A 24,669-nucleotide genomic window follows, 5' to 3' on the forward strand; every position below is an offset into this window, starting at 1 on the left:
CACCTCCCAACACACATACACATACACACAAACTATAAGTGACCTCTGGCACCCCAGGCCCCAAGTTCCAGGCCACCTCGACACCAGTGCACCTCACCCCTATCCCCCGACCTACCATTGATGTTATGGGGCAGATTCTTCATCATGGAGCCCGACTCGCAGGCCTCGATGTAGAAGACCATCTGCAGACAGATGCAAACTCACACCTCGCCCGCAGGTCCCTCCCCATGGCCCAACTTTCACTTCGGCCTCCAGAAGCCCAAGGACTCTCCACCACCATGCAAAATGGGAGAATCAAAACTCATTGAATCACTAAGAAAACTGACCACAGGTCTCAGTAACAGGAAGGTGGGGGGGATCTTCCAGGTATGTCCATAGAAACCCAGGAAGGTCAGTTCTCGAGCCTCAAGCCAGACCTGCAGGCCAGATTCTGGGGCCAGGGCCACATTCTGAGCTTCAACAAGATCTTGTCTGGCTCTCACTGAACAACTGAGTCACCTCATCACAAAAAATTTAATTTAACCCTGGACAACCAGAGTAGCCCCAAAGGGACCCTGTCTAGAAAAGACAGCATTTGGTGTTCTAATGGGAGGGCAGGACAGAGAACTGGGGTTCACTCTTCTGCCTGCCTCAAGCTTCTTCCCACAGGCCTCCCCTCATGCTGAGCTTACCTTCTGGTACTTGTTGTGATCGTACATATATTGGATGGTCTTGCTCAGGTCGTCGACATGAAGCTGAATGGGAAGGAACAGGGACACTGAGACTGGTACATCCAGGGCAGACAGTTGGGCTCATGGGGATCAAGTTGGGCTTTGCCTGCAGAAGGCCTGGGTGCAATCCTCAGGAACACATGGGCCCCCGGATATAAAATAAATACCTCACATTGTGAGATCATCCCAAACACCATATTTCCAACCCCAGGCAGAAGGGTCTGAGGAGGTAGAGTAGCCACAAAGGATTAATAAACCAAGCGTGTCAGGAAAGAGTAATGGAGTGGCTCTTAGCTCATAGTATCTCTGAAGGCACCAAGCCAAAAAGTGCATTTTCTTTATTCAACTAATACCCATTCAACCAGGTGGAGCAGGGTGGAATAAGATCCAGGTGGACTTTTACATGTCAATGGGAGATTTAAGGGAATGAGGAAGATGGGGAACGCCTCTGATTTGTGTTAATAGCTGGGTGTCATCTTATAACCGGGCACCATCAGTAGTGACCTCCAAGGACAGATCTGGAAAAAGCCTGAGCACCAGCAAAGGTGGAGCTTTTGCACTCTCCCCAAAACACCACCTCCCCAGAAACCAAGTGCTAAAGAACAACCCGTTATGCTGTACATATTCTTACTTGCCATCGGTAGACATGCCACTGAAAAGACAACTACCTGAACCCCAACTCACACAATTTAGTCTCACCTGAAGTGGGGAAAGTAAAAAGTACTTCTCCAGCTCTCACTTCATCTAGGGCAGAGAATGTTCTAGAACTGTTCTCTGGTGCAGTTTACCCTAATCTTCAAGACAGCTTCTAAGGCTGTGTGTGACTTGAAACAAACTTGTAGTAACGGGGCTGGCGTGGTGGCGCTAGAGGTAAGGTGTCTGCCTTGCCAGCGCTAGCCTAGGACCGTGGTTCAATCACCCAGCGTCCCATATGGTCCCCAAACCAGGAATGACTTCTGAGCGCATAGCCAGGAGTAAACCCTGAGCGTCACCAGCTGTGGCCCAAAAACCAAAAAAAACAACAAACTTGTAGTAACTTGGACAGATGTTCCTTTGGTTAGATTCTTGGGTCCTTACCCAGAAGTGCTCAGAGATCGCTCCTGGCAGGATTTGGAAGACCACATGCAGTTCTGGAGATGGAAGCAGGGTTGGTCCCCATGCTGGCCAAAAGTCCTAACCCTTGTGCTTTCTCTTCAGCAAGACTTCAGAAAAGCTAAGTGCTACCCTCAGTTAGCGGCCACTCAGAAATTATCAGGTAACTCTGCCAGGATCTGTATCTGTGTAACTGTCTGTCAAACATGGAAAAGAACTCAATTTGGGGTGAAAGCCCCCCAGGGGTCCTCAAACTTTTTAAAAAGGGGGACCAGTTCACTGTCCCTCAGACCATTGGAGGGTCTGACTATAGTAAAAACAAAACTTATGAACGAATTCTTATGCACACTGCATATATCTTATTTTGCAATGAAGAAACAAAACAGATACAAATACAATGTGGCTCGCGGGCCATAGTTTGAGGACCACTGGGTGAGTAGGGTGCTTGCCTTACATGCTGCTGACTCAGGTTCAATTCCTGCCATCCCATATGGTTCCCTGAGTTCTATTAGGAGTGATTCCTGAGTGTAGAGCCAGGAGTTATTTATTGCTAAGCATTGCTGGGTGTAACCCAAATCCCAAACACCCACATGAACTCACTTCATCATTGGGAAAGACCAGCAGTCCTGTGGCTCCATGATCAGTAAAGTAGACAAACACATGGTCCCGGGGCCCACTGCAGGGAGAGCAGAACAGATTATAATAGCAAGGCTATTTCTTGCTTCCGGTCCTATGCCCATTTCCCGGAGAACCTGCCTTCGTCAAAAACCAAGAAGGGGGACCAGAGGAATGGCACAGCGGTAGGGCGTTTGCCTTGCATGTGGCTCACCCAGGACGAACCTGGGTTCTATCCTCAGCATCCCACATGGTCCCCCGAGCCAGGAGCGAATTCTGAGCACATAGCCAGGAGTAACCCCTGAGCATCACCGAGTGTGGCCCCCAAAAACCAAACAAACAAAAAAAGAAACCAAGGGACCCAAGGAAACAGCACCAATGTCTGTGCATATTCCCAACATGAAAAAAACCCTGAGTTCAATATCCAGCATGGCTTGTCAACTCGAGCCCTGTGGAGTACAGACCCTGGTGCCCCATGCCCCAGCTCCACTGGGCCCAAGCACCGAACCACACAGCCAAGTCAAGCATCACCAGGAGTGGCTCCCTAGGGCCCATAGGGCTGTTTGGGAGGCTGCCACTCCAAAATAAAATTAGAGATCTTTCTTTTATTTATATTTTTAATTTTTTTATATTAATTAACATTTTTTAAGATTTAGTCACTGTGAAATGACAAAGTTTATGAGTGGGTTTCAGGCATACAATGTTTCCATACCAGTCCCTTCATCAGTGTCCACTTTCCCCCACAGATGTCCCCAAATCCCCAATGGCCTCCCACCCATCAGACTGCTTCTATGAGAGGTACTTTTGAAATTTTTATGGTTTGGGGGCCATACCTGGCAGTGTTCAAGTGTTACTCCTGGCTCTGCACTCAGGAATCACAAATGGCGGTGCTCAGGGAACCATATGGGATGTCAGGGATAAAGCCCAGATTAGCTGCATGTCAAGTAATTTTTTTGTTTGTTTGTTTTGTTTTGTTTTGGGCCACACCCAGAGGCGCCCAGGAGTTACTCCTGGCTCTGTACTCAGAAATCACTCCTGGCAGGCACAGGGGACCATATGGGATGCTGGGGGTCGAACCCAGGTCCGTCCAGGTCTGCCACTGTGCTATTCTCCGGCACCCCAAGTAAGTGTTTTTTTGTTTGTTTGTTTTTTATTGTTTTGGGGCCACACCCAGTGACTCTCAGGGGTTACTCCTGGCTATGCACTCAGAAATCACTCCTGGCTTGGGGGACAATATGGGACACCGGGGCATTGAACCGCAGTCCAGTCTAGGCTAGTACGCGCAAGGCAGATAGATGCCTTACAGTTTGTGCCACCCCCAAGTAAGTGTTTTAACCACTGAACTATCTTTCTGGACCTGAAGCAAAGATTTTGTTGTTTGTGGCTCATACCTTGTGAAATTTAGGATTTCTTGCTCTACCACTTGGACCCCCCACCCAAGAGGTACTTTTTTTTTTTTTTTTTTTTTTTGGTTTTTGGGCCACACCCTGTGACGCTCAGGGGTTACTCCTGGCTATGCGCTCAGAAGTCGCTCCTGGCTGGGGGACCCATATGGGACGCAGGGGGATCGAACCGAGGTCCATCCTAGGCTAGCGCAAGGCAGGCACCTTATCTCTAGCGCCACCGCCCGGCCCCTACTTTTTTTAATATATGTTTTTGTACTGTGAAAACTGGAGATCTTCAAATTCTTTTAAAAAAAAACTCTTAGCAGGGGACCAGAGCGATAGCATAGTGGGTAGGGCTTGTGTCTTGCATGCAGCTAACCTGGGTTTATTCCCCGGTATCCCATATGGTCCTGAGTCTGCCAGGAGTCACTTCTGAGTGACAAGTGTAAACTCCTGAACACCACCAGGTGTAGCCTAAAGACCAAATAAATAAATAAACAGATCCATCAAATCTTGGCCCCACCTGTGTTCTGGGATGCCACAGCCTTCCGGAAACCACGGCTTCAGAGACAATATTTACCTCCTTAAGACCTTTCCGGAGCCTTTGCCTTTCACTGCGTCCGCATCACCTCTCAGCACAGCAAGGAAATTCTCCGGGGTGACATCCTACAGAGAAATGAGGGTCTTAATGTGTCTGTCAAAGTGGCAGGCAAGGGTGGGCATGGGGGATGACAAAGTCTGGGAGCACGGATGGCAGGAGTTGACACTGGAGGTGAGATTGGTGTTGAAACAGTATATGCCTAAAACTCAACAAATGATCACTTTGTAACTTGTAGCTCTGTAATTAAATTTAAAAAATTTAAATAAGAAAAAGGTGCTACAAGTAAAAAGGACTGTTAATTTTATGACTGAGGCCCAACTGCAAGCATGTTTGTAATTTTCAAAAATAAAGTATTATTTAAAAAAATGGAAAACACAGATATGTATCTTTTCTCATAAACTTTCAGCTATGAAAATAATTTTCCTATTTTGTTCTTTTTTAAGCAGGTTCTGTTCTCTCCTGAGAATGTTTATACTTGCATTTCCTTTGTCTGGAAGTCTGTTTCAAGTTCCTTTGCCCACCACTACCACTGCTTGAGATCTTTGGGAGACTAGATCCTTTTTATTATTCAGGTCTCATGTCTCAGCTAAAATGTCATATTACCTTCTTTCCAAAATGAGATCTTGAATGATTAAAAAATTGATGAATACTGAGAAGAAGAAAAAAGAAAGAAGTAAAGAAAGAAAGAAAGAAAAAAAGAAAAAGGTACTAGGACAATAGCTCAGCAGGGAAGGTGTTTGCCTTGAATGCAGGTGACCCAGATTTGATCCACGCCATCCCATACGGTCCCCAAAGCCTGCCAGGAGTGATTCCTGGGTGCAGACCTAGGAGATATCACTGAGCACTACCACCAGGTATGACCACCAAACACCCCCAAAAAATAAAAAGTTAGGACTGAGGAGAGGACTTTTCTAAGGCATCTTCTCACATGGGAGGCTCCAACTTTGATCCCCAGCCCCACAGTCCCCTGAACACTATGTCCAAACTAGTTCCTCAGATTCCCAGCATGTCCCTCAAATAAAAATAAATTAAATTAAAAAATATATTTTTAAAAAGATGAAAGAGGGGCTGGAGCACTAGCACAGCAGGTAGGGCATTTGCCTTGCACCTGGCTGACTCGATTTATCACCAGCATCCCATATGGTCCCCTGAGCCCACCGGAAGTGACTCCTGAGCACAGAGCCAGAAGTAACCCCTGAGCACAGCTGAGTGTGGCCAAGAAAGAAAAAGATGAAAGAAAAGGTTGAACCTCAGATAAGTATTGACCACAATAACACAACAATATAAGTGTCTGCGTTAGAAAAAAATTCCATGAGCTAAGCACAGATTACGCATAGTGGAGTTCTGGGATTGGTGCCGGGCACTTTCCCCACAATGTTTCCTAAGGACATCAGGTTTTTTTGGTTTTTGGTTTTTTTTTTTTTTTTTTTTTTTTTTTTTTGGTTTTTGGGCCACACCCGGCGGTGCTCAGGGGTTACTCCTGGCTGTCTGCTCAGAAATAGCTCCTGGCAGGCACAGGGGACCATATGGGACACCGGGATTCGAACCAACCACCTTTGGTCCTGGATCAGCTGCTTGCAAGGCAAACGCAGCTGTGCTATCTCTCCGGGCTCAGGACATCAGGTTTTAGGAAACTTTTTGGGAGGACGAGAAACTGTAGCTATGGAGACAATGCTTTATTTGGCCATTTCCCCTTCGTCATACCCACAGAATTCTTAGAAATTGCCCAAGCATAAATCTTCATGCCAACTCATGTGATTGTGATTCTGGAAAAATATGAGACAGGGGACTCACCCCCCCATCTCACAAAGCACAGCAGACCTCCTCAGCCCCTCACCTCGCCTGTGTAGTCCTTCAGGACCCCCGCATACACGTCCGAGCCATTGGGCCTATTGATGATGATGCCAGGAGTGGGATTGCTGAAAAGCAAACAAAGGACCCAGGTCAGGCTGTGCCAGTGGCTCTGACTTTGGCTCCTAGAGACTATATCCTGATGCATCAACAGCTCAGAAATAAGGATCAGGAGAGGGCATGGGGTACAAGGACTGTTGGTTTCATCTCCGTCACTGCATGCCCCCCTATGTACTATTGGAGGTGACCCCAACACTATCAGCCAAAGAAGAGCCACAAGGTAGTGAATCAGCAGCCTCCTTGACCAACATCTCCCCAGGACAGAAGCCAATCAGTACCCAAAAGTCCCCAATACGAAAAAGGGTATAGCTCTTGTGGGGGGTCACCTGCCCCTCAACTCTCAAACACTCGGGTTTTTGATGGAGCAAAAATATGGACTCTGAAATTTGAGGAAGGGTTTGAAACCACAGATGCTAATCAGCTGGAGAGATAATACAGTAGGGCAGGCGCTTGCCACACACCCACACCCACACCCACCCACCCACACGCACATGCACACAAACACACACACATACACCCTCCAGAGGGTCCAAAGCCTCAGAAAGCACAGAATCTGGGGAGGGAGCGCAGCACAGCAGGAGCTGAGGGAGGACTAGAACTGGTCCAGTCAACACCATGCTCACAGCATCCAGCTCAGCACCAGGGCCAGAGAACCTTCTGAAAATGGAAAACCAGTCTGGGGAATGGACAGGACGGAAGGAGGTATCATTTGAGCTGCCCCAGCTGGCATTGTGGGAGCTGGTTCTCCAAACTGGGGAGGAACTTGAGCCTTACAATCTGAGAATTGGGTTAAAGTGAAAGCACAGCAGGGAGAGTTTTGCCTCACTCGTGGCCAACCTAGGTTCCATCCCCAGATCACAGAGGGTCCCCTAAGCCTGCCAGAAGTTATTTCTGAGGGTAGAACCAGGAAGAACCACTGAGCTCCACTGGGATTGGCCCCCAAACCAAACAAAACTAACAAATAAAAAAAAAAACCCTGAGAAGTACCAACCCCTATAGTCCATAGCACCCACTTCATGGGTCCTATCATGGCCAAAAGGGATGAGGGCTAGAGAGCAGTGGGGCAGCAGGGTGGAGGAGACATTGCATGGGAAGCTGGGTCCCTGTGTGACTGGGTCTGTGGATTTTGCCTCTCATCCACACACCCCACAGGGCTTCCCCACGAGTTCCCCACTTACTTCTCTGAGTTGGCGATGTCATCATACATCATCACCACAATCTGCTCATCAGGAATCCCATTCCGGTGCACAATCTGGTAGGCATGGCAGGCGTCGGCCTGGGGGTGAGAAAGGAGAAGGCGAATTTCAACACTGCTAGAACTTTGGGTTCCCATGACCACATGAGCCCCCCACAAAGATGTGCTTTGTACCAAAGAGAAGTCCCTGAACATGCGTGCAGTTCTGGGCCTGGTCCCCAACACGCATGCCCAAGAAAAGCCCATTGGTTGCATAAAATATAACACAGAACAGAGAAACAGGACAGAAGTGAAAATGAGATGTGCTGTGAAATAGCCCCTCTGCATCAGAGGTTTCAATTATTCTAAAACACAGGCATTTGTGTTGCCCCATTTATTATCTAAATATAAATAATAAAACCCCCAAATAACATTATCCAAGTCCCTGTTTATCTACTCTTTGTTTTTGTTTTTTTTTTGGTTTTTTGGTTTTTGGGCCACACCCGGCGGTGCTCAGGGGTTACTCCTGGCTGTCTGCTCAGAAATAGCTCCTGGCAGGCTCGGGGGACCATATGAGACACCGGGATTCGAACCAACCACCTTTGGTCCTGGATCAGCTGCTTGCAAGGCAAATGCTGCTGAGCTATCTCTCCGGGCCCTCATTTGCCATACCACACCTAATTACACCTCTCTCTCCCTCTCTCTCTCTTTCTTTCTCTCTCTCTCTCTCTCTCTCTCTCTCTCTCTCTCTCTCTCTCTCTCTCTCTCTCTCTCTCTCTTTGGCATTTGCCATACCACACCTAATTACACCTCTCTCCCTCTCCCTCTCTCTCTCTCTCTCTCTCCCTCTCTTCTCTCTCTCCCCCACATTCCTTAAAGTCCTCAATATAAGAGGCCAGATCAATTGTACAGTGGGTAGCCATTTTGCCTTGCACACAACCAACCCAACCCAAGTTCAAGTCATGGCATTTCATATGTTCCCCAAGCACCACCAGGAATGATTGCTAAGTGCAGAGCCAGGACTAACCTGAGCATTGCTGGGTGTAGCCCCAAAACCTAAATAAATAACAATAGTCCCAGCATGCAGGGCTGTCAAAAAACAAAACCTATCCAAGGGTGAAAATAGTGTCCCAGAAATCATTTCAGGGCAGAAGTGAAAACATTCCCAACTTAATACTTTCTGTGAATTTTATCTGTATGGAACAGAGAGCCAGGTGCAGGAAACAGGGTGCCAGCTACCTGGTCTCAAAGGAAATGAATTTTGGGATTGGGAACCATCTCTGGGCAGCAACAAAAACAGCATTCACACATTGAACTCGGTTTCCACTGGCATGTCCAGCACAGATGGGTTTTTACAGCAATAATGGAATTTGCAGAGATAATGGGGATCCTGATCCATGGTTGCTGATGCTGAGCCAGTGGCCAAATTCAGGATCTGACTTGGAGCCACTGAAGAATAGATCATTGGGGGGGCTGGAACAATACCACAGTGGGGAGGGCACTTGCCTTGCATGCAGCCAACCCAGGCTTGATCCCCGGCATCCTATATGGTTCCCTGAGCACTGGCAGGAGTAACTTCTGAGTGCAGTGTCAGTAGTAACCACTGAGTATTTCCCAATGTGTCCCCAAAACCAAAAAAGAATCATATGACTTCTTATTAAAATAGAAAAGGCTTGTTTGCAGAAACAGTGAAGATGATCCTAAAATGTCATAGAATTGCAAAAGACAAAAGAACCAGTAGAGGTACTTTTGAAAAAGAAGAAGGTCAGAAGACTTTTACTTCCTCATTTCAGAACTATATACTTGAGGTTAAAGTCATTTCAACAAAACTGGAGTTATTTGGATACCAATAAGCAAAAGGTGAATTCTGGTCACCACCTACAGACAGAAACCAAAGCCAAAAGTGAAATGTGAGCAAGGTGGGAAACAATCAAGTAAAAAACATGGGGCCAGAGTGATAGCACAGTGGTAGGGAGTTTGCCTTGTATGCGGCTGATCCAGGATGGACCTGGGCTTGATCCCCGGTATCCCATATGGTCCCCCGAGCCAGGAGCAATCTCTGAGCGCATAGCCAGGAGTAACCCCTGAGTGTCACCAGGTATGGCTCAAAACAAAACAAATAAACAAACAAAAGTAGAAAACATTTTGTTTGGGGCCACACTAGACTGTGCTCGGGGCTTACTCCTGGCTGGCTCCTCAAGAATTGGGGCTAGGGGCCGGGCGGTGGCGCTAGAGGTAAGGTGCCTGCTTTGCCTGCGCTAGCCTTGGACGGACCGCGGTTCGATCCCCCGGCGTCCCATATGGTCCCCCGAGCCAGGAGCAACTTCTGAGAGCATAGCCAGAAGTAACCCCTGAGCGTTACCGGGTGTGGCCCAAAAAAAAAAAAAAAAAAAAAAAAAAAGAATTGGGGCCAAAGAAATAGCACAGTGGGTAAGATATTTGCCTTACAAATGACCAACCCTGGGCCCGGAGAGATAGCACAGCGGATTTGCCTTGCAAGCAGCCGATCCAGGACCAAAGGTGGTTGGTTCGAATCCCGGTGTCCCATATGGTCCCCCGTGCCTGCCAGGAGCTATTTCTGAGCAGATAGCCAGGAGTAACCCCTGAGCACCACTGGGTGTGGCCCAAAAACCAAAAACAAAACAAAAAAAAAAAATGACCAACCCTACAGACCTGAGTTAGATCCTTGAAATCTCATATGGTCCCAAGCATGATGCAAATTGAATCTGGGTCTACCTACCTGCTCAGGCCCCCAAATAGAAAATCTTTAGGACCTTGAGTTAACACTACAAATATGCAGCATAAAAAGCTTTAGGGTTTCAAGAAACATCGTTAAAAAATAATGGAAGATAGTGAAGTCAGAGCAATAGCACAGACGGAAGAGCATTTGACTTGCATGAAGCCGATTAGGTTCGATTCCCAACATCCTATATGTCCCCTGAGCATGACAGGAGTGATTTCAGAGCACAAAGTCCGGAGTGGCCCCTGAGCCCAGCCGGTATAGCCCCAAAATAAAACAAACAAACAAAAAGGAAGCTGGAGTTTCGTGGTAATGTTCTTTCTAAATTAGTCCCTGGATGGCATCCCAAGAACTAAACAGGAGAGAAAAGAAGAGTGAGATTTGAAAGAGAGGGAGGATGGGTGAGTTTGGGAGAGAGAAACGAGAGAGAGAGAGACAGAGACAGAGACAGAGAGAGACAGAGACAGAGAGACAGAGACAGGGAGACAGAGAGAGAATACGAAGCAACAAAGAAAGATATTTGCAGAGGGGCTGGAGCAGTGGTTGGCAACCTGAAGCTCTCGAGTCACATGTGGCTCTTTACACTTGTAATTTGGCTCTTCTGTGTGCCAGGCAGCTGCTCCTGGAGTGAGGACTCTGCTCCTAGCCTCTGTCAGTGCACACCCTGTGTGGCTCTCAAAATAAATTTCAATCGTGGTTTTGGTGAGATTTGGCTCAGTTGAAAAAAAAGGTTGCCGACCACTGGGCTGGAGTGACAGCACAGTGTATAGGGTGTTTGCCTTGCAAGTGACTAACCCAGGTTTGATCCCTGGCATCCCATCTGATCCCTGGAGCCTGAGCCTGCCAAGAGCAATTCTGAAGCATAGAACCAGAAGTAACCTCTGAGTGTCACTGGGTATGAACTAAACACACTCAAAAACGTTTTGGGTTTTTTTTTTTGTTTTTGTTTTTTGGGTCACACTCAGCACCACTCAGGGGTTCCTCCTGGATCTATGCTCAGAAATAGCCCCTGGCAGGCACAGGGGAGCATATGGGATGCCAGGATTTGAACCACCATCCTCCTGCATGAAAGGCAAATGCCTTACCTCCATGCTATCTCTCCAACCCCACAAAAACATTTTTCTTTTTTTTTTTTGCAGAGCCTGTATCTGATAGGGAGTGAATCTACTATGTTCAGAATATGAAAATAATGCTTCATAATGTAGTTAGCTCATCATAAACAGATAAGGGAGCTTCAGAGACAGCTAGATATGCTGGAGCACATACTTTGTTTTTTTTTGTTTGTTTGTTTGTTTGTTTGTTTTTTTGTGGGTCACACCCAGCAGGGGTTATTCCTGGCTCCAAGCTCAGAAATTGCTCCTGGAAGGCACGGGGGACCATATGGGACGCTGGGTTTCGAACCGATGACCTCCTGCATGACAGGCAAATGCCTTACCTCCATGCTATCTCTCCAGCCCCGGAGCACATACTTTGTATTCAAGAGGCATGAGTCCTTCAGGAGTGACCCCCCCCCCCCCCAGCATATGGCCAGGAGCAGCCCCTAAACCCTGCTGGATATGGTTGCAAAACAAAAGTCTAAAAAAAGGGTTGAGAGTTCTATTCCTGGGATTGTATGATCCCCCAAGTCTCTGGTGTAGCCCTGGTGCCCCCCCCCAATACTGGATCCCAGTTTCACTGTAGACCACCTGAGTATTAAAAGCCTTCAGGCTACACTGAATGGAGAGATAGACAGATGGATGGGTGGATGAAAGGGTTAATAAAAAGAGTTTTGGCTTGGTGTACTGGCAGACACTACAATGGAGAAGCCACAAGAAGCCATTGACTCCATGACTCTCCTGACTGGTTTGGTTTATTAATTCTTTACTGCTAGCCTGCTTCTTTAGACCTGTGCACCTAGGGGTAGAGATACAGTGCCTAGGGTAGTCTCACAATTTGTGAGTTTTATTTTACAACTGGAACCAGAAATGGAACTGGATGGATGATGGATGGATGGATGGATGGATGGATGGATGGATGGATGGATGGATGGATGGATGGATGATGGGTATGTAGATGGGTTGTTAAATGGAGGAGGGAGGAAAAGACTGAGGATAGCTGGGTATATGAATGAAAGAATGAACAGACATGTAGATGGATGAATAGCTAGATGGATGGGCAGATAGATGGATAGATGAAGGAAGGATGGTGGGGTGGGTGAATGGATGGGTAGATGGATAAATGAGTTGATATGTGGGTGGATGGACAAATGGATAACTGATAGATGGATGGATAAAATATAAAAGATTTAAAAAACATTCTCCTTTTTTTTTTTTTGGTTTTTGAGCCACACCCGGCGGTGCTCAGGGGTTACTCCTGGCTGTCTGCTCAGAAATCGCTCCTGGCAGGCACGGGGGACCATATGGGACACCGGGATTCGAACCAACCACCTTTGGTCCTAGATCAGCTGCTTGCAAGGCAAACACCACTGTGCTATCTCTCCGGGCCCAACATTCTCCTTTTAACAATATATAATTGATTGATCATATAAAATGATGTTGCAATTCACCCCCATTCTGGGGTCATCCAAATTGCACTTGTGTAGTGGGACACTACATAGAAAAATCTGTAGTAGAAAAGTCCCAAACCTTTAGTTAGAAGTCAGAGAGTTCAAGGAAGGTACAGATGATGAAGTTGATTTGGCTTCTAACACATATTATTGGAATGTCGATGCCCTTCAGAGAAAGCTCTGGGGTAGATGTCTAATCACAATCTCATATCTGTCACCCTTCACTGGAGGAAGACAACCCTCAGACATTATACCTGAAACCTCCTCATTCCTCACATTCCCTTTCAAGACAGTAAACCATAGGCTCTGTCTATGAGGCCGCTAGCCCCCTGACCCCGTTCTGTCTCTCTAATGTCTGTCTTGTTTCCTTAATCCTCATGGCAACCCTGCTTCAGACCCATTCGCCCAGAGCTAAACTCTAACAAATTTGGGAGTATGTAGTTCCTTTGTTTCTCTGGCCTTTATTTTAGGGACCAGATCGATAGCTCAGTGGGTAGGGTGTTTCCCTTGCATGTGACTGACAGGGTTTGATACCCTGCATCCCAAATGACCCCTGGAGCCTGACAGGAGCAATTTCTGAGCACAGAGCCAGAAGTAGTCCCTGAGCACTGCCTAGTGTGGTCCAAAAGAAACCCTATATATTTTTTTATTTTATAAAATTAAACTAAATTAAAAATATGCCCACTCTGGTCAGTTATTAGAAATTCTCATAACACTGGCATCAGCTTTCTATAGCTGACATGGCTCTGGCTCCCAGAGTTACTGTTCTCAGAATTAAGCACAAAAACTCCCTCAAGTCAGACACTACTGGACAGATAAAGCAATGAAGTACTTATAAGTCTGAATACTGATGAGCACTGATGAGCGAGTCCTGATGAGTATTGGTAAGTCTTGAAAACGTGCTGAGAGAAGCTGAGCACAGCAGCCTCCATGCCTTGCAGTTCCAGTCACATGACCTATTCAGAAAAGGCAAAGCTCGGGGCCAGAGAGATAGCATGAAGGCAGAGCATTTGCCTTGCATGCAGAAGGATGGTGGTTCAAATCCCGGCATCCCAAATGGTCCTCCGAGCCTGCCAGGAGCGATTTCTGAGTGTAGAGCCAGGAGTAACCCTGAGCGCTGCCGGATGTGACCCAAATATAAAAACAATTAAAAAAAGAAAAGAAAAGAAGGGCCCGGAGAGATAGCACAGCGGCATTTGCCTTGCAAGCAGCTGATCCAGGACCAAAGGTGGTTGGTTCAAATCCTGGTGTCCTATATGGTCCCCTGTGCCTGCCAGGAGCTATTTCTGAGCAGACAGCCAGGAGTAACCCTTGAGCAATGCTGGGTGTGGCCCAAAAACAAACAAAAAAAGAAAGAAAGAAAAGAAAGAAAGAAAAAAGAAAAAGAAAAGGCAAAACTCTAGCCAGGGGTCCTCAAAATTTTTAAACAGGGGGCCAGTTCACTGTCCCTCAGACCATTGGAGGGTCTGACTATAGTAAAAACAAAACTTATAAACGAATTCTTATGCACACTGCATATATCTTATTTTGCAATGAAGAAACAAAACAGATACAAATACAATATGTGGCCCGCGGGCCATAGTTTGAGGACCACTGCTCTAGACAAAGATGAGGTTAAGTGAGGCCTGGATTTAGAAACTGAGTTTCCTCAGATCCTAAAAATGCTGTGGGGGCAGAAATGCTCCCAGGCTCGTAGGTGGTGAAGCTTGCACAACTGCATGCATTTCAGAGATGACAGAGTACTTCCTTTCTGGCTTCTTACTTAGGGACTCAGATTTCAGTCTGGGGTAACTTTCTTTTGCCCTTGCTTCTGCCTTTTTTTTTTTTTCTAGTCTGTCTGTTTTGGGCCACACCCAATGGCACTCAGAAATCATCTGGTAGGCTTGGAGGATGATACGGGATGATGCCAGAGATTGAACTTGGGTCAATTGCCTGCAAGGCAAACACTTATCTGCTGTTCTATTGCTCTGGCTCTGCTTCTGCCTTTTCAATTCTTTTTTGTTCTTTTCTGAGGCAGAGGTGAGGGCCCACATAACATGCCCACAAATGCCATGTCTACCCCATATAAGGAACTCTGACCTTGAAACCAAAGGAGGGCACCAGGCTCAAGAGGCTCTGTCTATACCTATAAGGGAGGGTATCAGGCTCAAGAAGCCTTACTTACCTATACCCACAAGGGAGGGCCTGTATCCACAAAAGAGGGCATTAAACTGACATGGGAGGTGATATAAATAATATTTGATATATAACTTCACTAGAATCCTAGACTTTTCTTTAAACTTCTCTTAAATGCCACTCAGATTTCTGTAAACCCACCCTATCATGAGCAATAGTGTATGTTTAAGCAATTCTTTTTTTTTTTTGGTAGCTTTTGGGTCACGCCCGGCAGTGCTCAGGGGTTATTCCTGGCTCCAGGCTCAGAAATTGCTCCTGGCAGGCACGGGGGACCATATGGGATGCCGGGATTCGAACCGATGACCTCCTGCATGAAAGGCAAATGCCTTACCTCCATGCTATCTCTCCAGCCCCATGTTTAAGCAATTCTTTATTAGTCTTACAGAATTAACTGCCCTCAAATCTAGCTTTAACCTAGGTGTTAAGCCTAAATTTAAGCCTACTGTTAGCCTAAGTGCAGTCATATTACAAGTTAATATTTCAGGCCTCAGCTCAGAATACAGGGACTGAAGCAAAGCCAAAACAATAGCCAGTCTCTGAGAACTAACCTTGCTGGATGGAGGAACACGGAAGCTGAAAGATATGCCAACGTGGGTTGGTAATAATAAACACACAACTTGCTCTGCACATTTTTGTCTGGTACAGTGTAAGGACTAACAAATTATGCTACAATTATTATGATGCCTTGCCAAGAAATTTGGTTTAAGTGTAAGTGTCCTACTCAAACCGAGCTTAGAAAGACAAGAATAAAGACAAAAGATGCAACCTCACTTCTGTGTGTTCTAATCTGATCCCACTGCTGACTTCATGCACCCACCTTCCAGAACAGTGACTCTGGAGGCCAGAGAGAGAGCACAAGCAGTAGGGCATTTGCTTTGCATGTGACTGACCCAGGACAGACCTGGATTCGATTCGGCATCCCATATGGTCCCCTGAGCATGCCAGGAGCAATTTCTGAGCATAGAGCCAGGGGTAACCCTGAGTGACACCAGGTGCACCCAAAAACCAAAAAAAAAAAAAAAAAAAAAAAAAAAAAAGCATTAGAACAACCATCACAAAATTAAGGCTTGGGAAATCTAAGGAGTGGGGTGTTCTGGCTGGAGTCAGAAGTAAATTTCAGGGGGCCGGGCGGTGGCGCTGGAGGTAAGGTGCCTGCCTTGCCTGCGCTAGCCTAGGACGGACCGCGGTTCGATCCCCCGGCGTCCCATATGGTCCCCCAAGAAGCCAGGAGCAACTTCTGAGCGCATAGCCAGGAGTAACCCCTGAGCGTCACAGGGTGTGGCCCAAAAACCAAAAAAAAAAAAAAAAAAAGAAGTAAATTTCATACCTTACAATTAACTAAGTAGCCTTGAATTTAATCCGCAAAACCAAAACAAACAAAATAAACTTTAATTCAATAAAGGTGTTTAGTAGCAATGACAAGGTTATTGGAAGAAACTATTCAAAACACTTAACCAATATATTTATTAAGTTGGTTGGAGGGAAAAAAAAAAAAGTGATGCTGAATCAGCCTGTTCACTAAGCAGGCTCAGAATTCAACACCCTGGTGTGCAAATTCGAGCTTGGAGAGGGGACAGCACTGAGCTGTATCTCAGGTTGCACTCTTATAAATGAGTTAAGACTGTGACCTGAGGAAGTCCTCAGAGGAAAAGAGACAATTCTGCTATAGCAAAAACTTAGTTTCATCAGGTCCAATTTTCTACATAGCAAACACACACAAAAACAGTCACGAAATCAGTGCTCCCATGATGACCACATTTTAGACCTGGCAAGAAGTTCATCAAAACCAAGTGCTACAAACAGACATGGTGGCATGGGACACCCAGAGAGGCAGTGGGCCAGGTTGGCAGCAGTCCATGCATGAGGCTCTGTTGTTCAATACGACAGCCACTAGGTCTAATATGGCAGCCACCATGTCCAATATGGCAGCCACCATGTCCAATATGGTAGCCACCAGCCACAACTGGTCATGGGCACTTCCTGTGAACCCTGGAAGTCAATGAATCTATACATAGAGAGTAAAGGATGATAACTAAATTATGATGTACATACACATCATTAACTTTATAAACTGGCTGTAAGGGAAAGGGTTATAGTCTGGCTATGCTGGATGATCCACAGAACTTGATTTCACTTTGGTTCTTTTTGCTACTTAAATATGTATTTGAGGGCTGGAGTGATGGTACAGAGGATGGGGCACCTGCCTTGTACACTGTTGACCCTTGTACACTATCCCTCCAGCCCCAGAGGAGGACTCTTCTCTACCTAACGCCACATGGTCTGGGTGGAAATGCCAGAAAAGGTGGGGAGGGGGTGAGGGCGAGGGAGTGGAACAGAGCACAGGCCACGAGGATAAAGGGACCTCGTGATGTTTTGACCAAAACTTGGACTTTAGTCCCATCTGGTCAGCAGCTGAGTCACCTATCACTTCCTTTTCTGGAAAATAAGGATTTTGTGGGACCCAGTGGGGCTCCAATGCGGCCCCCTGTGGCTGGGTCTGGAGACTACTGTGGTAATCACAGTGAGGTGAACCACATTGGAAGCTTTTCTGGGGCCGGAGAGATAGCATGGAGGTAAGGAGTTTGCCTTGCATGCAGAATGTTGGTGGTTCGAATCCCAGCATCCCATATGGTCTCCTGAGCCTGCTAGGAGCGATTTCTGAGCATAGAGCCAGGAGTAGGCACTGAGCACTGCTGGGTGTGACCCAAAAACAAAACAAAACAAAAAAGTCTTTCCTGGTCAGGACCAGGGATGCTGACACCGGCCTACAACCCGCAGGACAGTCCCCGCAAGCTGAGATGACCCAGCTCCAAGTCAGGCTAGAGTTGAGAAATTGGCACTGACTGAGGCTGAGGAAGCTTCTTGGGGTGACTGAAGAAACATCAAATACCCTGTTAGGAAATTTCCAAACTTACAAGCCTGTCCCCATTTCTCACTGCCCCACAGCATAGCATCTTTACCAGCCCAGCACACATGCTGATGGCTTTCTTTTCTCCTTATTAAAGGGGTCTACCCAGTGGTTTATTTGGGGGGGGGGGTGTGCAATGGTTATGCTGGGTGTAGAGGAGCATGTGATGCTGGGGTCTTTGTGCATTTAAGACCTGCCCTCGGACGTTTGCCTTGCAAGCAACCGATCCAGGATCAAAGGTGGTTGGTTCGAATCCCGGTGTCCTATATGGTCCCCCGTGCCTGCCAGGAGCTATTTCTGAGCAGACAGCCAGGAGTAACCCCTGAGCACCGCCGGGTGTGGCCCAAAAACAAAACAAAACAAAAAAAGACCTGCCCTCTCCCTTTGAACTATCTCCTAGGAAGCTTTTTAAAAAAATCTACATTGTGGGGCCAAAGCGGTGGCGCAAGCCGTAGGTGTTTGCCTTGTATGTGCTATCCTAGGACTGACCGGAGTTCAATCCCCCAGCATCCCATATGGTCCCCCCAAGCCAGAACAATTTCTGAGCTGATAGCCAGGAATAATCCCTGAGCATCACCAGGTGTGGCCCAAAAACTAAAAAAAAAAAAAAAAAAACTACATTGAGGGGCCGAGAGATAGCACAGCAGTAGGGTGTTTGCCTTGCATGCAGCTGACCCAGGAAGGTCGGTGGTTCAAATCCCGATTTCACATATGGCCTCCCCATGTCTGCCAGCAGCAACTCCTGAGCACAGAGCCAGGAGGAAGCCCTGAGTGCCACAGGTGTGACCCAAATACAAAAAAAAATCTACATTGAAAAAATCTTCACAGGGTTGTTTACAAAATATCAGGGTTATAAAGACATAATTCAGGTTTGCTGGATAAATTAAAAGGGTTAGATCCAGGGACCAGAGAGATAGTACAGTGTAAAGATAATTCACTTGCCTTGCAAATGGCCAATCCGGATTCGACCACCAGAAATAATTCCTGAGTGCAGAGCCAGGACTAACCCCTGAGCATCACTAAATGTGCCTTCCCTGGCCCCCAAAAGAGGAATAAATCAAGAATAGATCCAGGAATTGATCCCCAGCACTATATTTTGTTTTGTTTTGTTTTTTCGGGCCACACCCGTTTGATGCTCAGGGGTTACTCCTAACTAAGCGCTCAGAAGTTGCCCCTGACTTAGGGGGACCATGTGGGACGCCGGGGGATCAAACTGCGGTCCTTCCTTGGCTAGCGCTCGCAAGGCAGACACCTTACCTCTAGTGCCATCTCGCCGGCCCCATGATCCCCAGCACTATAAAGTATGTGTGTCTCCCTCCCCGAAAACAGAACTGAGGTATTTCCTTACCTGGTGCCTGTAGTTATACCAGCCATTGGAGCCTGCAACAATCACCACCCAGTGCTTGCCTCCATCTTCAGGGTCGTCCAGGGGCACAGCAGTGGCTCCCACAGCCAGGCTGAGCAGCAGGGCCACAGTGGGGATCATCCTGCTGTCAAAAGCTGGAAGGAAAAGAACAGTGTGAGCCTACACCAGAGGGCTGTGCTGAGATACCCGGCTGGGCCCTGCATCACAGAGTCCATGCGGAGGAGACCTGAGAGCAGAGAGGACCAAGGATTAAGCACTTGCCCTGGAACTGCATGTGGTCCTCCAAGTACTGCCAGGAATGGTCGAGTCCTGAGCACACAGAGTCAAGTATAAGTATAAGCCCTGAGCACTACCAGGAATGATCCCTAGACAGAGTAAGGTATAAGCCCTGAGCCAAGAATGACCCTTGAACAGTCAGGTGTTAGCCCTGAGCACTGCCAAGAGTGACCTTTGAACACAAAATCAAGAGTAAGTCCTGAGCACTGCCAGGAATGTCCCCAAAACAAATAAAATAATGACAGCTGAGGGGCCATAAATAGTACAACTGAGAGGGCGTTTTTCTTGGATGCAGCCAACCTGGATTCCATCCCAGGCATCCCATAGGATCCCCAAGTCCCACCAAATGGGATTCCTGAGTGCAGAGGCAGGAAGGAGTAAGACCTGAGCATCACCAGGTTTGATTAAAGATTTGTATAAAGAACACAGAGTGCCACAGACTGGTGCTTTTCCAATAGTGCAGCAGACCGGAGGCAGCAGATTCTGGGGGAAGCCTGGGCCAGCAGACACTGTCCTGCCAATGGGGCATAGGAGCACCTCAAAAAGTTTCAGCATTGCGTCAAGTGATAGCAGAACTGGTAGGGTGTTTGCTTTGCATGCAATCGACCTGAGTTCAATCCCCTGCATCCCGTATGGTCCCCTAAGCTTGCCAGGAGTGATTTCTGAGCATAGAGCCTAGAGTAACTCCTGAAGCCCTCCAGGTTTGGCAAGAAAGAAAAGGAAAAATGGGAGGAAGGAAGGAAGGAAGGAAGGAAGGAAGGAAGGAAGGAAGGAAGGAAGGAAGGAAGGAAGGAAGGAGGGAGGGAGGGAGGGAGGGAGGGAGGGAGGGAGGGAGGGAGGGAGGGAGGGAGGGAGGGAGGGAGGGAGGGAGGGAGGGAGGAAGGAAGGAAAGGAGGGAGGGAGGGAGGGAGGGAGGGAGGGAGGGAGGGAGGGAGGGAGGGAGGGAGGGAGGGAGGGAGGGAGGGAGGGAGGAAAACAAAATCTCAACATTGACCCCCCAGTTTCTCCTCCCACAGCCAAAGTTTGAGTTGCTTTTCTGTGGGGCCACACCCGGCTGGGTGGTGAGGCCCAGCCCAGGGGTCACTCCCAGCAATGCTCTGGGGAGTATGAGGTGAGGTTCTGTGGCCTGAACCTCTAACTTTCTACAAGCAGGGCATGTGCTCCATCCCACTCATATCTCCCAGTGAGTTCCACAATTCTGTTGTTCTGATGAGGTGGGAGTATTCCCAGGAGTACAGGGGTGTGGGCAACAGTCTTACACCATTGGTATTGAAGAGTCCAGTGGGGTCACATCTGGGGATGCCTGGACTCGAACCCAGGGCTGGATGTCAAGGCACGTGCTCTACCACGCAGTCACATCCTCTGCCCAAACACACACTTCTGGAGTCCAAAACATAGTACAGCGGACAGGGCACCTGTTTTGCACATGGCTGATCTAGCCTCCATTTTGGCCTTCCATATGATCACTGGAACCCTATCAGGCAAGATCCCTGAGCACAGAGACAGGAGTAAGTCCTGAGCACAGTTGGGTATTGCCCTAAAACAAAAACAAACCAAAAATAGAACATAATGATTTTTTTTTCCAAGTTTTAGGTCAACCTAGCAGTGTTGGGGACTGAGGGTTTTTTACTCCAAGGCTTGGTTCTGTGCTCGGGGAGCTTCACCAGCAATGCTCCAGGACCATGGGAATGCAGTGGGAGGCCCCCGAAATGCACCACTGGCCCTAAGAGGTCTTGATCTAGAAGCCCATTTGACAGCCCTGTCAGCCTCCATCCTGGCACCAAGAAACAGAAAATGTGAACTAGTATGAAATGGGTACACAGGCCCCAGGCTTAAGGCTACCCCGAGGCTGGCACACTTTTTTTTTTTTTTTTTTTTTGGTTTTTGGGGCCACACCGTTTGATGCTCAGGGGTTACTCCTGGCTAAGTGCTCAAAAATTGCCCCTGGCTTGGGGGACCATATGGGACTCTGGGGGATAGAACCACAGTCCTTCCTTGGCTAGCGCTTGTAAGGCAGACACCTTACCTCTAGCGCCACCTCACCGGCCTGGCTGGCACACTTTTTTTTTTTTTTTTTTTTTTTTTTTTTTGGTTTTTGGGCCACACCCGTTTGATGCTCAGGGGTTACTCCTGGCTATGTGCTCAGAAATCGCCCCTGGCTTGGGGGGACCATATGGGACGCCGGGGGATCGAACCAAGGTCCTTCCTTGGCTAGCGCTTGCAAGGCAGACACCTTACCTCCAGCGCCACCTACCCGGCCCCATAAAGGTTAACTTTTGAGTTTATTGTTTTCTTTTTTTTTTTTTTTTTGGTTTTTGGGCCACACCCGTTTGACGCTCAGGGGTTACTCCTGGCTATGTGCTCAGAAATCGCCCCTGGCTTGGGGGGACCATATGGGACGCCGGGGGATCGAACCGCGGTCCTTCCTTGGCTAGCGCTTGCAAGGCAAACACCTTACCTCCAGCGCCACCTACCCGGCCTCGGCTGGCACACTTTTAAGTGTCCTGGGGTTTTCTTGGTTGGCCTGCAGGGTAACAGCAGAGCCTAGAAACAGGAGACTCCATCCCCACATTTGTTGCCCCAGCCATCTGCTAGGTCAAAGGATAAGAGTCACATGCAGGAAGGGAACCACTCTAGCCCATCACATGACCAGAGCTGTAGACAGTCTAGAGACAACAAAGTGCAATTATGCAAATGTAAGAAAGAGAGAAGAGGTGGGGGAGAGGGAGATTAATGAAGAGAGAGAGAGAGAAGAGACAGTGAGGGAGAAAAAGAGGAAAAATACAAAAGAGGAAGAGAAAAATATGGGGGCCAGAGTGATAGCACAGTGGGTAGGGCATTTGCCTTGCACATGGCTGATCCGATTTGATTCCATATGGTTCCCTGCTCCTGCCAGGAGTAATTTCTAAGCGAAGAGCCAGGGGTAAACCCTGAGCTCAGCCAGGTATGTTCAAAAACCAAAGGGAGGGAAGAAGAAGGGGAGAGAGAACAAGGAAGCAACATGGGGCAGATAAGCTCCAAGTCAAGTCTTCCCCAAGGGCTGATCAGCAAAGAAAGGGGTTAAGGAGTAAAGACTTCAGGTGCTATAGTCATGTCATCTGTCACAGTTCCTCATCTTTTGGGGGCAGATACCAGAGAGCCAGGACAAAGCCACCGAACAGCAGAGAAGAGCAGCCACACAGGAATCTGTCTGTAGGGCCTGCACCAGTTACTGGGCATAGATTTGTATTTACTCAGCTGCCCACCAAACAAAGCTGGGCTGGGTCATGTGATGAGATTCAAGTGCACATTGTGGGGATGGGTGAGAATTTCTTTCCTGTAAGGGACCTGAATGATAGCACAGCAGTAGGCCATTTGCCTTGCATGCTACTGACCCAGAACAGACCTGGGTTCAATCCTCAGCATCCCATATGGTCCTCCGAGCCTGCCAGGAGTGATTTCTGAGCTCAGAGCCAAAAGTAACACACACCATCTGGTGTGGTCCAAAAACCTGTGGCCTGAGATATAGTAGGGAGGGCTTTTGCCTTGTATGAGGCTGACCCAGGTTCAATCTCTGGCATCCCATATGGTCCCCAGAGCCAGCCAGGAGTGATTTCTGAGCACAGAGCCAGGAGTAACCGCTGAGCACAGCCGGGTATGACCCAAAAAAAAGAACTTAGTTCTTTCAACTTAGCTTTTCATTCTGCCAGTTTTGTCAATTCAGCAAGCTACCAAGGCCTCATGGATGCACATGTGACATCACCTAGCTACTTGGGGCAGCAGTTCCCATTTGGGAGTTTCCTATAGAGAGTACTTCCTGGAACATCAGGCAAATGAAAAGCCTCCAGCATTTCACTCATCAGAAGATGAAACTAGCAGGCCAGAGATATAGCACAGCTGGAGAGTGTTTGCCCTGCACACAGCAGATGGGGGACCTACGGTGGTCTCATTTCTGGCATCTCAAATGGTCCCGAGCTTGCCAGTAGCGATTTCTGAGTGCAGAGCCAGGAATAACCTCTGAGTGTTGCTGGGTGTGACCCATAAACAAAAACAAAAAATAAAATGATACTAGTAAAAACAGACTAATATAAAAAAAAACAACAACAGATTAATATGATGATGACTGCAGAGCAAACAATTTGGGGTCTACGGGGTGACGGGAAACTCAGTTTCTTTCCAGTCCTCTGAGCCAGGTGCCATCGCAGGCAGCCACGAACACCCAATCTTTATCAGTAAGATTCTTGGCAAAGTTCAAATATCATAACGAAGTCTTAGGGATTGATAGTGCAAGTATGCCCTCATATTGCCCTCCGCCCCCAACCCCCAGTTCAGATTCTGTGCTGTGCTCCAAACTCTTTCCTTAGGCCACTCAGAGATGGAGTTAAAGATTTCAGGACTCGGGGATGGAGACATAGCATGGAGGTAAGGCATTTCAGGACTCAGGGCAGAAGCAGTTAGGCCAGGCAGGGCCTCTGCACCAAGTGCCATCAGGAAAAACAATGTTTATTCTCTTGTCTGTTTATTCAATCCCTCATCCATTCTCCTCAACACCTTCTCAGCCAGGCCCCATACAGAAGGGGGAGTACAAGGCTGGTTCCCAGGGAGTACGGAACCAGGGAATCAGCTGAAGTACAAGCCACTAGGAAGCGGGACCCCATATCTCAGGACTCAGGCACTCACACTGGCTGAGTCCAGAAAATGGATTTCCAGGGTTGGAGCCAGAGTACAGCAGGAAGAACACATGCCTTGCTTGTGACTGACCTGGGGTCAATCCTTGGCATCCCATATGGTCCCCTGATGCAAGTCCATTGAACAGTGCTGGTTAAGAAAGAAAGGGGGCCCGGAGAGATAGCACAGCGGCGTTTGCCTTGCAAGCAGCCGATCCAGGACCAAAGGTGGTTGGTTCGAATCCCGGTGTCCCATATGGTCCCCCATGCCTGCCAGGAGCTATTTCTGAGCAGACAGTCAGGCGTAACCCCTGAGCAGCGTCGGGTGTGGCCCAAACCCCCCCCCCAAAAAAAAAAAAACAAGAAAGAAAGGAGGGAGGGAGGGGAAGGAAGGTCCCCTGTGTTCTGCCTGGAGTGATTTCTGAGTGCAGAACCAGGAATGATCCCTAAGTGCCACCAGGTATGACCCAAAAACCAGAAAACTAATAGGAAAAGTGAGTCTTTATGCAGCCTTAAGGAGCTTTT

General features: G+C 47.8%; 1 protein-coding gene across 1 annotated transcript in view; it reads right to left on the reverse strand.

Annotated features, from left to right (window-relative positions):
- The window catches only part of LGMN (legumain), a 36,788-nt gene that overhangs the window by 6,910 nt on the left and 5,209 nt on the right, over window positions 1–24,669 (reverse strand). Inside the window, exons 2-8 of the mRNA XM_049769847.1 lie at window positions 19,205–19,356; window positions 7,493–7,590; window positions 6,241–6,322; window positions 4,383–4,468; window positions 2,403–2,478; window positions 672–734; window positions 116–182 (exon numbers count right to left, since the gene is read on the reverse strand). Of these exons, the coding sequence (XP_049625804.1) occupies window positions 116–182; window positions 672–734; window positions 2,403–2,478; window positions 4,383–4,468; window positions 6,241–6,322; window positions 7,493–7,590; window positions 19,205–19,342 (610 nt within the window). The 5' untranslated portion in view covers window positions 19,343–19,356. The remainder of the gene's footprint in view (window positions 1–115; window positions 183–671; window positions 735–2,402; window positions 2,479–4,382; window positions 4,469–6,240; window positions 6,323–7,492; window positions 7,591–19,204; window positions 19,357–24,669) is intronic.

Source organism: Suncus etruscus, chromosome 3 (assembly GCF_024139225.1).
Source record: "Suncus etruscus isolate mSunEtr1 chromosome 3, mSunEtr1.pri.cur, whole genome shotgun sequence".
In the NCBI taxonomy this organism is placed as follows: Eukaryota; Metazoa; Chordata; class Mammalia; order Eulipotyphla; family Soricidae; genus Suncus; species Suncus etruscus.